Below are 14,851 nucleotides of genomic sequence, written 5' to 3' on the forward strand. Positions count from 1 at the left end.
GTGGGTTTTAGGCCGAACTTTCAAGGAGCTGTCCAAGGTAAGGAGCTGTCCTTGAAAGTTCGGACTAAAACCCACAGTGGATTCCCCTGCCCCACTGATTGCAGCCTTAGCAACTTGCATGTAGGGCTCTCAATCCATGGAAAGCACTTTCACTCTAGACCAGAGGCAGGAGATTTGTGACTTCCAGGTGTGGTTGGACTCCAACTCGCATCAGCCCCAGCAAGCATGGCTGATGGGCAGGGATGATGACTGGAAGGGACCACATTGGCTACCCCAATCCTAAATCACACCATTGATTCCGAACCCTGAATCTGGTTCTGACATGGGGTGGGGAACCTCCCATTAAAAAATGCAATGTCTTCACTATGGGAGTAAGAAGCCAGGAAACCAGGCCTTTCCCCTGAATGTTCAGCTTTATTTTAAAAAGAGAAAGTGTTTCCAGCCTTTGCCTTCATAGCACAACACAGAGGCAGAATTCTGCTCAATTGGTCACTACGAAGTCAGCCTGTTCCTTCCTTCTCATGTTCCACTCAATGAGTGAAAGCACTCTGCCCAATTCTAAATGCCGGCTTTGTTCTTTAAAGCCCCACAAGGTTAGGGGCCAAGCTACATCATGGCCCACTTGCCCAGACACCAAGACTGGGTACAAAATTCCTGTTCGTGGACCCGCCAGTGAGCATGATCAGGCTGGTGCAAACGCAAGACAGGGTCATTTTCGTGGTGGCTCCTTGCCTATGGGATCCTTCCCCTGGAAGATACCTCTGGAAGAGATATCCCCGTTTTTCTTGTAACTCGGACACTGACACTTATTCTTCAATTGCCTTTAGTGATATTGCTGGAATATGTTATTTCTAGGTTTATGCCGTTCTGTTACCTTTTAGATTTTAAAAAACGTCTACTGTGTCTGAGGGCGGGGAGGGAGTTACTGGTGATTTTCTCACATTGTATGTGCTGGCTCAGATATATAAAAATTATAGCAAATTACAATACGGCAAAAACATCAGCCATCATTAAAACCACCTACAAATTAGACATTAGAAAACCACCTACAAATGAGACATTGCCACCCTGGGTTTCTGCTGGGAGGAAGGGCAGGATATAAATCAAACAATAAATAAATAAATAATAAATATTAAATACTGTTTAATTTGTAGGTGGCTTTAATGATTGGACTGGCAATGTTATTGCCATGTTGTAGTATGCTGTAATTTTTATTGTGAGCCCCTTTGAAAGGACTTTGCTCCTGAAAAGTGGTCCAAACATCGTTGTTAAATAATAACAGCAGACAATGCCTGACAAGCACTAGGCACTTTTACATTTTATAAAAATGAAATGTCATCATATAAATATATATTACAAGATGTGTTGGGTCAATAAATGTTGCAGTGGCTTAGAAAAATGGGAACAGACTGCCTTCAAGTCGATCCCGACTTATGGCGACCCTGTGAACAGGGCTTTCATGGTAAGTGGTATTCAGAGGGGGGTTCCCAATGCCTCCCTCTGAGGCTTGTCCTCCCCAGCTGGCAAGGGCCTGCTCAGCTTGCCACAGCTGCACAGGTCAGCCCCTTCCTTGTCCGCCACTGCCAGCTGGGGGGCAACTGGGCTCCTTGGGACTCGGCAGCTTGCCCACGGCTGCACAGGTGGCAGGGCACATAAGCCCTCAGCCACTCCCTGTGGGGGTGATCTTTAGCTGGCCCTTGACACCCAGGAGACATGAGTGGGGATTTGAACTCACAGACTCTGGACTCCCAGCAATGCTCTCCTCCCCACCCATTATTTGTGATGGCCATCAGTCACCTCCCCTGCATTTTCTGGCCGTGCAAAATGTTGGTTGGTTTGTTTTTAAATTGGTCACAAAGCAGAGAGCCCAGAGTGAATCCCCTGGAGAAGGAAGTTTGTGTGGCGCTCCTGTCTACAGAACAGAACCCGGCACTTTCTTGGTGCTAAGAAGGTGTTAAACAGCAGAGGCTCCTGGGCTATCAGAATCAGCGTTAACAAAGCCTCCCCCGCTTAATGGTGTTGATTAATGATGGCGAAGCTTAATGAAGCATCTCCCTATTTGGGATTGCCTCCCTTGGGTTCCCCCCTCAAGAGGGGAGGGTTGGAAGCAAATCAAGCCCAGTGTCGTTTACACTGATCTTGCAATCTTCGCTGTTCATGGGAGAAAAGACAGCTCCTCTACAGCATCCCATCCAGCGGTGGCTGGTGGCTCCAAGCCAGAGGAATCCACACTGAGTTTTAGTCTGAACTTTCAAGGTGCTTCAGCACCCTGGACAGCTCATCGCCTTGGACAGCTCATTGAAAGTTCAGACTAAAACCTGGAGCAGATTCCACTGACATGGAACCACCAGCCGCCACTGATTCTATCACAACACTTCCTTCCTTCCTTCCTTCCTTCCCTCCTTCCTTCCTTCCTTCTTTCTTTCTCTGTTGAGCATCTTTCCATCCTGTCTCTAGCAAGGGAGATGTGGCCTTCTGGAACTTCTTTCCTGTCAGGGAAAGCAACCCCCTAAGTCTTTCCTGTGCTTCTGAGACAGAGCTTGGAAAAGTTACTTTTTTGAACTACAACTCCCATCAGCCCCAGCCAGCATGGCCACTGGATTGGGCTGATGGGAGTTGTAGTTCAAAAAAGTAACTTTTCCAAGCTCTGTTCTGAGAGATGTGATCTGAGCCAAAGCTGTCTAGAAGGGGTTGCTCAAGCATAAGAGACTGCCCTATACTGAGTCACGCCACAGGTCCATCTCGAACCACAGAATCGCAGAATCATTATAGAATCATAGAGTTGGAAGGGGCCTCTAAGGCCATCAAGTCCAACCCCCTGCTCAAGACAGGAGTCCAACTTAAAGCATCCCCAACAGGTGGCTGTCCAACTGCAACCTGAATGCCTCCAGTGTTGGAGAGCCTACCACCTCTCTAGGTCATTGGTTCCATTATACAGCTCTAACAGTCAGGAAGGTTTTCCTGATGTTCAGTCGAAATCTGGCTTCCTGTACCTTGAGCCCATTATTCCGTGTCCTGCACTCTGGGGCAATCAAGAAGAGATCCAAGGCCTCCTTTGTGTGACAACCTTTCAAGTACTGGAAGAGTGCTATCCTATCTCCCCTCAGACTTCTCTTCTCAAGCCTAAACATGCCCAGTTCTTTCAGTCTCTCCTCATAGGGCTTTGTTTCCAGACCCCTGATCAGCCTTGTTACCCTCTTCTGAACCCGTTCCAGTTTGTCTGCATGCTTCTTAAAGTGTGATGTCCAGAACTGGACGCAGTACTCAAGATGAGGCCTGACCAGTGCCAAATAGAAGGGAACAAGTACTTCACATGACTTGGAAGTGATACTTCTGTTAATGCAGCCAAACATAGCATTTGCCTTTTTTGCAGCCACATTACACTGTTGGCTTTGCTGACCTCCTCTGAACTCGTTCCAGTTTGTCTGTATCCTTCTTAAAGTGCAGTGTCCAGAACTGGATGCAGCACTCAAGATGAGGCCTAACCAGTGTGGAACAGAAATACAGATTTGGCCCACTGACCCATTTAGCTCAGGGTTTCAGGCTTCTCTTCCAGCCTACCTGGAGATGACAGAGGCTGACCCTGAGTCCTTCACCACAGAAAGCAGAGGCTCTGCCATTGACCCATCCCCATTCCAAGAGTCCTGCAATGCCTCTGGTGGGAAGGGAAACAATGGAGCATTTCTCTCTCATTCCCGGGCAGCAGCTATCAAAGGTTCTCCTTGCATCTCCCCATACGCATCAGAAACCACTAAAATTTCAGTTGGTGACACACATACACCCCACATCCCCTTCAACAACAAAAAAATAGTTTCTTAGATCTTTCAATTGCTACGAACCCCCGAGTTTTTTTTAAAAACAACAACAACAACAAAGACCTCTTTCAGTTGGTGACACACATACACCCCACATCCCCTTCAACAACAAAAAAATAGTTTCTTAGATCTTTCAATTGCTACGAACCCCCGAGTTTTTTTTAAAAACAACAACAACAACAAAGACCTCTTAACTGCATTGGCAGCAAAATAAAACACAACAAACGTTTAAACCTTCAAGCTTTTGGTGGTACCTGCAGATCACCATTACACCTTATACCCATGACTCAGGAGCCATCTGCACCCTACCTGTGAAGCAGTATTAGACCACTTTAAACAGTCATGGCATCCTCCACAGAATCCTGGGAACTGTAGTTTGTTAAGGGCTCCAAGAGCTGATAGAAGAAGAGGGATTGATCATTAAACCACTCCGGGAACTGTAGCTCCATGAGGAGAATAGGGGCCTCCTAACAACTCTCAGCACGTTTCACAAACTACAGTTCCCAGGACTCTTCAAGGGATGCCGTGATTGTTTAAAATGGTGTGATACGCCTTTAAATATATGATACAGATGAGGACTCACGCTTATGAAATTTCAGTTCGATTTATGTTATCATTTCACACTTCCAGAAGGAGTCCCAAAGTGATACTGTCTGAACCTACTTCCTTTCATAGAATTGTAGAATTGTAAGGGACCTACAAGGCCATCTAGTCCAACCCCCTGCTCAATGCAGGAATACAAATTAAAGCATCCCCGACAGGTGGCAGCTGCCTCTTCAAGGCCTCTTGAATGCCTCTGCTCAGAGCAGGGATAGGGAACCTGCTGACCTTTATCTCTGGCCACTGGCCATACTGGTTGGGGCTGATAGGAGCTGGGGTCCCACATCTAGAGGATCATACTTTCCCCAGAGGGTTAGAGACAATGTCCAGGGTCACATCTACCCCACAAATTTAAACTGTTAGTAATATTGATTCCTGGGGGACACCAGGAACGGTAGTTTTATGAGGAGAGACCATTCTCACAACCCTCACCAAACTACAATTTCCAGCATGCTTTGGAGGAAACCAGATACTGTGGATATGCCCTAAGTTGTAAGTTGGCATCTGTGATCACATAATAACATCAGAACGTTAAGAACACAAAAAGAGCCCTGAGGTTGGATCAGGCCAAAGAGGGCCCATCTAGTCCAGCATCGGGTTCTTACAGAGGCCAACCAGATGCCCATTAAGGGAAGCCCACAAGCGGGACCCGAGTGCAAAAGCACTCTCCCCTCCTGCAGTTTCCTGTGGTATTCAGAGGCAGAACATAGCCACTAGTAGCCACTGATAGTTTAATCGTCTTTTCCCAGATTCACCAGATTCCTTATGTTAAATCTGTGCAGTGCACATAAATGCTCAGCCTCCCAGAGGTCTTCTGTATCTTTAAAAGTTGTGCAGGGGGAAGGGAGAATTCCACCTTGTGGTTTTTCCCATTACAGGGTTGCAAGAACACCTGCACTTGGCTGACTTTCTCTTCTCCTACAGATACAGGATCAGTCTCAGGCCCTGAGCCTGGCAACTCTGTTTGGGAGAAGGGCTGTATCTCAGTGGCAGGGCATCTGCCTTGCTTGAAGAAGGTCCCAGGTTCAATCCTGGCAGCTCTAGGTATGGCTGGGGGAGGCTCCCTGCCTGAAACCCTGGAGAGCTGCTGCCGGTCAGTGCAGACAATACTGAGCTAAATGGGCCACTGGTCTCATTCAGTATAAGGCAGCTACGGATGTTCCTTTTGTTTTTCATGGATCTCTCCTAGACCTGCCTCCCTGCCAATGCTCTGCCCCTTTCAGTGCAACCAAGTAGGCAGGGACGCCCCCCCACCAGCACTGGGAGGCTGTTACCTGCTTGGACATGGAGTCAATGAGCCGTACGTAGAGGTCCTGCTCTGTCCGAAGGCCTGTAAGGAGGAAAAGCAAAAGGAAGGGTTGCTCCTTCAGTACTCGAACTTTCTATCAGGGTCATTTGTGAGGACTGGGAATGACTGAGGCCCACCAGCTACAAAATGGTGGCACAGCAGCGACACCAGTCAAGACATGGTGGTGGCTGGAGGCAGGAGTTTGGCATAATCAGCAGGCGACTATGGACATCATTTTCTAATGATGATTATCTACTGATGATCAAGTTTCTAAGGATGTGCACCGGTGTGGTGAGAGTGTTTGGATTGGGACCTGGGAGATCAGGGTCACTGGGTCACTCTTTTTCAGCATAACCTACCTTGCAGGGTTGTTGTTAGGCTAGAATGAGGAGGAGGAGAGTAATATGTGCCCCCATCCATAAGTCAAGTAATGTGTGCAATGAAGCAATCAAGAAAGAGATCGAATCCCTCTTTGGAAATTGCCAACTTCTTTACCATAGCAGTTTCCTTGTGGCAAGGAGTTTCACAGTTGAGCTTTCTTCAAGCTCAGGACAGATGTGGGCTCAGAAAGTATCATGACTCAGCCCCCCATTTTAGGCAGAATTTGCTAATCCAGAGGCTCTAAGTGGAGAAGGCTTTTCATTTTATATTCTGCCTCCCCTTCACATCTCTCCAAGTATTATTTTTTTACCCATCTCCTGCAATTTCTTCCCTTCTCCATTCAGAGGCACAAAGGAAGCTCTCCCAAGGACTCTGCTTTGACCACGCAGCCACTGCTGCTAGGGCCAGCCTATGAGTTCAGTGATGTATTCCAGCTTCGTCAACAGAAGTGCCACATGGAATCTTCCCCATGGCCAAATTCAGGAGCTGTGATCACAGGGTGTGGGATATGTCCTGCTGCTGCATGGATCTGTATGAGCTTGGGATGAGGTGAAAGGTGGAGGCAAGGAAATAATTTCTTAAAGAGTTGGAAGTGGTTTGAGAGATGGATCTTTTCCAGACTCATATGCACACATTTCTATTCTCCACTGCCACCTCGGGCCAAACCAGTCTTGCAAATCAGTCTCGAAACAAATACAAGAACCTACCAACCCTGTTTGACCAAGGATGAAAGCAGGAGGAGAGAGGAAGCACCTTTGGAGCTACAATCCCTCTTTCAAACCACCTTCAGCACTCTGAAAAACGACAGTCTCCAGCCTAAACTTGGAGGCCCATGCTGGCTGGGGCTGATGGGAATTGTCGTCCAGACCATCTAGAGGGCCCCAGTTGACAAGAGTTGATAGCAAATGGATTCAGCAACTTTGCTGGAGCAAAGAGTGGTGTTCCACATACACATGTCTATTCTCCAAATGATGGGAGTTGTCGTTAGGTGGGGGAAGGCTGGCTTTAATAATTTTAAGTCATCTGCTTTGTGGACCCACCTGAAAAGGAACACAGCAGTACAGCAAATTAATTAAAAAAATGTTTCTTACCATTACTGTACAACAACTGTAACCGATAGTGGATTCCATTGTTGGTTTTCTCACCATTTTGTTCCTGAAAGAAAAACAATACAATTAAAAAATCCTCTGTATATTAGGACTCTGTGCTTGATCTGGAAGACCCAGATTCAAATCCCTACTTAGACATGAAGCTCTCACTGGGTGACCTTGGGACAGTCACTCACTCTTAACCTAACCTACCTTGAAGGATTGTTGTGAGGATACATTTTTTTTGGAGGGGAAAACAATGTATGCTGCTTTCAGTGCCTTGGAGGAAAGGCGGGATGTAAATACAATAACAATGTTGTGTTGAAAGAAAGAAAGAAAGAAAGAAAGAAAGAAAGAAAGAAAGAAAGAAAGAAAGAAAAAGAAAGAAAAAGAAAGAAAGAAAGAAAGAAAGAAAGAAAGAAAGAAAGAAAGAAAGAAAGAAAGAAAGAAAGAAAGAAAGAAAGAAAGAAAGAGAAAGAAATATGCATCATTATTAAATTCACATCCTGCTCTACTTCCCAAAGGAGCCCAAGGTGGCAAACAACAAGAGATAAAGCAATAAAAACATCTTACAAAGCAATTCCAACACAGACGCAGACTGTGATAAGGTCTCTACTTAAAAGGCTTGTTGAAAGAGGAAGTTCTTCAGTAGGCGCAGAAAAGACAACAGAGATGGTGCCTGTCTAATATTTAAGGGGAGGGAATTCCAAAGGGTTGGTGCCACAACACTAAAGGTCTGCTTCCTATGTTGTGGGGACTGGACCTCCTGATAAGATGGTATCTGCAGGAGGCCCTCACCTGCAGAGCCCAGTGATCGACTGGGTATATAAGGGATAAGATGGACTTTCAGATTTAACAATAATAATAATGTTTACATAGAATTCTTGAGAGTGTGCAAAGCAATTTGCATGCATTATCTCAGCAGTCCTTACAACAATCCTGAAAGGTAGATCAGTACTATTATCCCCGTATTGCAAAGGGGGGCATGGTAGCTACGAGAGCGAGACCACCCACAGAGTTCAAAGCAGAAGTGAGCAGAAGTAAAGGAGTTCCTGATTTGTTATAGCCATGACCGTTGCCACAGCAAGGACTGGGGAAGCTGCGCTTGTGAAATTCCCTCTTCTGCACAACTACAAAATGGTGCAGGAGCTCAGCTGTCCTCTTTTGCATCTGGTTCCCCAACCTGGGCACCCAGCACCACTATGGGCCATGCATGGGCAGATAGGAGCACTGAGGCTGCCTTGTACTGAATCAGACCACTGGGGTTCCCAGACGGTGGTCCGTAGACCACCAGTGGTCTGCAAGCTTCATTCACGTGGCATCCACGTGAAATATTCATACTGGTTTTTAATTCTATTTTTATTGATTTCTTTATTTCATATATTTCACTGTATTACAATTTGAATTCGGTGGAACGTAGATACAATGTAAGAAGTGAAAGAAGCAATAAAAGATCTAATAAAACTGAAAAAAATATACAGCACCTAGCCCAGCCCAGCACAACTATTACAGCAGGCAAAATAAAAATCATTAAGTGGCACAGCAATTTTCAAGTGGTCCATGGGGGAAAAGGTTTGGGAACTACAGGTCCACACTGACCGGCAGTGGCTCTCCAGGGTTTCAGGCAGGCAGTCTATCCTAGCCCTACCTGGAGATGCCATTGGGGATTAAAGCTGGGACTTTCTGCATGCAAGGCAGGGGCTCTACCCAGTAGCGTAGTGGCAAATTCAGAAGTGCAAGGTCCCTTCATGACAGTCACAGCCATGCCCCTCCCCTTTTTTTTGCTGCTGGGTTGAGAATCAGTTCCTTCTCCCAAAACAACAGATGTCCCTAGGAGCCAATAAGCATGGAAGGGGAGAGTGTTAGCTACTGAAAAGAGTCTGCTCGGTAGCTGACTCAACTCCTTTCACTCTGATTGGCTCCAATCAGCAGGAAAGGACAAGGAAACATGTTAGAGGAGTCTTCTCAGTGGCTAACACATTCCCCTTTCATGCTGATTGGCTCACAGGATGCTGGAGATGTAGGGACCCTGGTCCCCAAAAAGTAAAGGGTCTAAGACTCCCTGAGACCACAGACGACTACACCACTGGCTCTACTACTGGCTACAGCCTCTGGGCCCTACAGCCTGCCATCTTTGTTTCTGGCAACGCCCCAGAAGTTGACATTATACGGGGGAATAACACGGTTGCTACCATGTGATGACTTTTGCTTCTTGGATGCAATGCCTCAGATCTGATTCCTTGAATTTTGGGGGGAGAAAAAGAACAGTGTGACCCGATTGGCTCCTTACCCTGTCCTTCTCCACGAAGTCAATGAAGGACGTCCTCTCAATCTCCACGGGCTGTCCGTGTCGGTCATACATGGCCAGCACAAAGTGGAAGAAGTTGGACTTCCGGAGGTTGGAGGGAGGCTGCTTCTCAAAATGGGCCCGAGCCAGTCCAATGCCACTGGGGGAGAGAAAGGCAAAAAACCCAGCTCATTAGAGGGGAGGGGGGCAGCAGGTTATGCCTCCAACCAGCTGCCCGTCTGGGGCAAAGGAAACCTCCCAAATTGTCATCAGCTGGCTGCAAGCCACAATACTTTTACATTTCTTATATATATATATTTACTTGTGTATATTGCGTTGTTTTGTCCTTGTTCTTAATGTTTGTTTTTCTAAGTCGCTTTGAATTTCACATTTCTGGGGGGGGGGAAGTAGCTAATAAACATGGCACTGCAACTCCCATCGGACACAGCCAAACTGGGCCGTGCTGCCTGGGTTTGATGGAGATTGTAGTCCAACAAGGTCTGGAGGGCACCAGGTTGGTGAAGGCTGGTTTATACATAGCGGCCAAGATCAAAAGAACCCTGTGGTTAACGCCGTTTCGCCCTAAAACATTCTAACGCCAAAGCAGGTTAAAAAGTCAAATACTGTAGAGTCAACTGAAACAAATATCTATATTAATAGCAGGAGGGCTCAACACTAAATCAGACTAAGATTACTGCATCTCCTAGAAGGCATCACAAAACAGGGAAGTTTCACAATCCATCTTGAATGCCAGCAAGGCTGAACACTGATGAAAACAAACCAAGAGCCATAACTAAAGACAAACCCAATATGACAGGTGTGGGGAATCTTTGACCCTCCAGATATTGCTGAACTACAACTCCCATCAGTCCTAGCAAGCATGGTCAATGGCTGGGGATGATGGGAGTTGTAGTTCAGCAACATCTGGAGACCCAAAGGTTCCCCACACGTGTAATACGACAACTCAGGCATAACCTCTTCAAAGGACAAAGAAAGTGAAGAAGGCGATCATCTTCCAATCTTAATGGATACAGAGGAAGTCATTTTCTGAGATATGAGAAACCCATGCCATAACAGGCGTTAAAGCATCAATAACACAGCACATGAAAAAAAAAGTATGATGTTCTTACAGCCTTCTTAAAAGTCCATAATGAGCCTTAGTACATAAAGAGGTTCAGTTGGGGCCATGCTGAGCAGGCTCTGTGTGGACTCCTGGCTCAGCGATTTTATGCCTTTTTGGATGAGCTGGGGACAGAACCTAGAGGATCCAGGAGATGGCACCGAGTGGGTCTTTTCCAGCCCTTGATATGCACCATCAGCCATACCTTTTAGTATATATGTACACAGTTTGTGTGGTGTGTGTGTTTATATGTGTGTGCAGTGAGAGATGGGGATGGCTTGTTTGATGATTTTTTGATGCAGGGTTGATTGACATTCAAGGCATTTATCTTGTATGATCGATTCATCTTTTGCAATTTATACTGTTCCGATTCATTCTTTGTACTTCCCAACCCAATTTAAAATATGTCATTTGGGGACATTAACTGAAAAGACTTGTGGATCATGCCCATCCGAGGTCCCAGCAAAAGGCATACAACGCAACCCTGTATGTGTCTACGCAACCCTGTATGTGTCATACTGAATTCCATAGGTCTTACTCCTAAGTAAGTGGGTACAGGATTGGAGCCTTAGCAGCCAAGAGCCTAGTCTAAAGTACACAGTAAGATTCAACTGGCGACTCTTCAGCATGCAACTGACAAGCAGACACACTCCCTGAAAAGCTTGTTTTCTACAGGCAGATTTATTTATTTGTTCTTTTGAGTACAGAAAAAAATCCAGTCCTCTGATTCCCCCCTAGCAATCTGAAGTGGTACAGTCTAGACACAAATACTCCCCAAACCTGTTGAATATGGTTGAGTAGGATCTCTTGATAAACAAAGAAGGAAACCGTGTCAACCAGAGGTCTCTTTCAGTGATAAATAGCTGAGTGTGCATAGTCAGGAAAAGCTCCCTAACTGTTACAGCCATATGACAATGGAACCAATTACCTAGAGAGATAGTGGGCTCTCCGACACTGGAGGCCTTCAAGAGGCAGCTGGACAGCCATCTGTCAGGAATGCTTTGATCTGGATTGCTGCATTGGACTGGATGGCCTTATAGGCCCCTTCCAACTCTACTATTCTATGATAAGGCCCAAACAGCCAGCATTGCCTACTCTGACTGGCAGCTGCTCTCCACGGTAGAGGGAGAGAGAAGTCTTCCTTATGACTCACTACCTTAGATTCTGTTTAACTGGATATGCTGCCAGGGATTGACCCCAGGCCGTGTGCTTTATCAGTGAGCTACGGGCCCTCCCCACCGGTCACAGAAAGAAAGGAAGGCCCCTTTTACTGAATCAGACATTCTGTCCATCCAGCTCAGGATCGCCCAGGCTGGCAGCAGCTCTTCAGGATTTCAGGCAGGGGATCTAGCCCTACCTGGAGATATCAGGGGTTGGACTGGGCACTTCCTGTGTGCAAACTGCAGGCATTCCTACTCTGCACTGTGGCCCACTTCTCTTTTTTGAAACAGCTTTTGTCTCCTGGGTGTCAAGGGCCAGCTAAAGATCACCCCACAGGGAGTGGCTCAGGGGTTACGTGCCCTGCCACCTGTGCAGCCCTGGGCAAGCGGCATAGTCCCAAGGAGTCCAGTTGCCCCCCAGCTGGCAGTGGCGGACAAGGAAGGGGCTGACCTGTGCAGCTGTGGCAAGCTGAGCAGGCCCTCGCCAGCTGGGGAGGACTAGCCTCAGAGGGAGGCAATGGGAAACCCCTCTGAATACCGCTTACCATGAAAACCCTATGCATAGGGTCGCCATAAGTCAGAATAGATTTGAAGGCCGTCCATTTCCATTTTTTTTACAAATTTCTAAAACCTGTGAAAACTGCAGAAGCAGATGCAGATGGTTTGCTCAACCCATCGCTGCTCGTCAGGCCCAGCCCAGCACATCTTGCTGCTAGGAAAATACACGTCCCGGGATCCCTGGTAATGCAGTAGGGGAGGTTGGGCCAGGACTCTGTGATCATCCAGGATCTGAGCGCGGCACCCCGCTGGTTCCTGTGACGTTGGGATCAAAGCCGTTGATGCCTGGGGCGCACCTCTCAGGCGACACTTTGGTCTACCGGCCCTGGAGTCTTCTTTCCAGGGAGCTGAGCCTCTACTCGGGCACTGTACGAGACGCAAAATCATCAGCAGTCCCAGCCCACAGATGCAGACTGCAGAAGGCTACAGTTCAGAGGGAACCACCCACTGGCAGCTGGTGCCTCCATGCCAGCGTGGCAGTGGAATCTGCTCCAGGTTTTAGTCCCAACTTTCAAGGAACTGTCCAAGGTACTGATGGCCAGTGGAGACTGGTGGCTCCAATGTCCGTGGGACATTGAATGTGCTCCAGGTTTTGGTCCAAACTTTCAAGGAGTACCTTGGACAGTGCCTTGGAAGTCCGGCCTAAAACCTCTCTCCCCCTCCACTGTGGGGCAACCTTAAAAGCCCCACTCGCTTCAGCAGATGGGGGAGGAAGTGGAAGAGGAGGTGCACAGGATAGGACCCCTCCTGCAGTGCAGGAGGAAAATGACAACCGCAGGATGACCTTCTCAATGACTTTTCTGATCATTCCAGGAATACTGCACAATAAGCTTGGAACTAAGGTTACCATACTTTGGACACATCATGAGAAGATACGATACACCAGAAAAGACAATAACGTTGGGAAAAACAGAAGGGAGTAGAAAAAGAGGAAGGCCAAACAAGAGATGGATTGATTCCATAAAGGAAGCCACGGACCTGAACTTACAAGATCTGACCAGGGTGGTTCATGACAGATGCTCTTGGAGTCGCCGATTCATAGGGTTGCCATAAGTCGTAATCGACTTGAAGGCACTTAACCAACAACAAAGCTTGGAGCTAATCTGGGGGAGATCACTTTTTTTAAAAAAAAATTTATTTATTTATTTATTGCATTGTAAAAAATGGAAGCACTCTGGGACAGGACAAGGCAAGTAATGTCAGCCGCTATGCAGACTACTTGAAATGAGGGGTGCCATCTCTCTCTCCCCCCCCCAGGACCCCTGGCAGAGCTCCTATGCCGAATGATGGGCAGATAACCTACAACCTTTCCCGGTATGGGAACTGTAAATGACCTATTAAGTGTAGCATTTGTAACAATAACACAGTGATGTCTGTGATGAAGATTGTTGATTTTCTGCCTTGTAAAGGCACATAAAGGCTTGGGTCCTGGTAGCTTGGGTTTGTCCTCTTCAAAGCCCAGCTGGATGCCGCTGAAGGCCTCTCGGGGGGGGGGGGGGCAAGGGGAACGCTTTGCGGATTAGCATCCTGATCCCATCACAACCCGCCCTGCAGGCCTTTATTGTTTCCCAGCACGCTTGATAAAATGATGCCACCTGTTGGCTTTTTCTGCCAACTGCAGAAAGCTAATCACTCAGGCTTAGAATCTCAGCCCCGATTCACAAAGCAGCGGTTAGGGCTGCTATCCCCCACCCTTCATGCGCCACTAACATCCTGCATGACAGGCAGAAATCCAACAGGTGCAGCCACTTGCCGTCACTCCTGCACCAGACTGAATGGATACGCCTGACGCTTGTACTGAAGGCACGGCCACCATGTGACAATGATGACCGGGTGGCAAGGCAAGTGAGAGGAGCCTGCAAGACACGCGGTCAGGCTTCATGCGGAGCATCTCACCCTGCAGAGCAAGAGAGTGGTTGCCTGTTGAGTGGGACAGTGCCAACTGTTCTGAGGGGTTGAGAGTGCCCACATGCATCGTGGAGATGTCTGGCAGAAAGGGCGGGAGAGGAGGGCTTAGTGGACTAGTAGAGGCTGGTCCATTAGGGCTAGTGGTGTTCTCCCCGGCAACCTCATCTTCTGCTGGCTCCCACCTGCCTGCCTTCCAAGGGGTGGTTCACCTCTGCCTTAGCCTCAGTGTTACGGAACTGACCAGGGAAGAGGAAGATGGGGCAAAATTAGACTTAGTTGGCTCTGCCTCTGATTGGATCTGGTTCCACCCACTGTTGGGCTCCCTGCCTACCGCCCCACCAGTCCCAAGGAACACCAGCCACCTACTGGCTCTCCCTCGCCCAAGGTCTTCAAGCCGAGAAGCTGGGCAGCTGTCTGTTAGCGAGACTCTAGCTCTGGATTTCTTTGGACCATCTTGGCTGCAAGACCCCTCCCTGCTCGCTGGCCTCTTTCCACCTGGCCTGGAAGGGTGGGGCCTTGACTGACTGCAGCTGTAAAAGGTATCACTACCTGAAGATGCCAGAGACCACCTTGACTGTGGGGTGTTGTTTAGGGGCTTCTGTTTTGGGTAAAAAAATATTTTCTGATGGTCGGTTTTATGTTTTGC

At 47.6% G+C, this 14,851-nt stretch overlaps 1 protein-coding gene across 4 annotated transcripts in view; it reads right to left on the reverse strand.

Moving 5' to 3' along the window:
* LOC133363905 (transcription factor COE3-like) overlaps positions 1 to 14,851 on the reverse strand; it is a 119,826-nt gene that overhangs the window by 64,058 nt on the left and 40,917 nt on the right. For all 4 annotated transcript variants that reach the window (XM_061583619.1, XM_061583618.1, XM_061583616.1 and 1 more), the window contains 3 exons: positions 9,463 to 9,619; positions 7,176 to 7,239; positions 5,690 to 5,745 (listed from right to left, as the gene is read on the reverse strand). In XM_061583619.1, the coding sequence (XP_061439603.1) occupies positions 5,690 to 5,745; positions 7,176 to 7,239; positions 9,463 to 9,619 (277 nt within the window). The remainder of the gene's footprint in view (positions 1 to 5,689; positions 5,746 to 7,175; positions 7,240 to 9,462; positions 9,620 to 14,851) is intronic.

Source organism: Rhineura floridana, chromosome 9 (assembly GCF_030035675.1).
Source record: "Rhineura floridana isolate rRhiFlo1 chromosome 9, rRhiFlo1.hap2, whole genome shotgun sequence".
NCBI classification, from domain to species: Eukaryota; Metazoa; Chordata; class Lepidosauria; order Squamata; family Rhineuridae; genus Rhineura; species Rhineura floridana.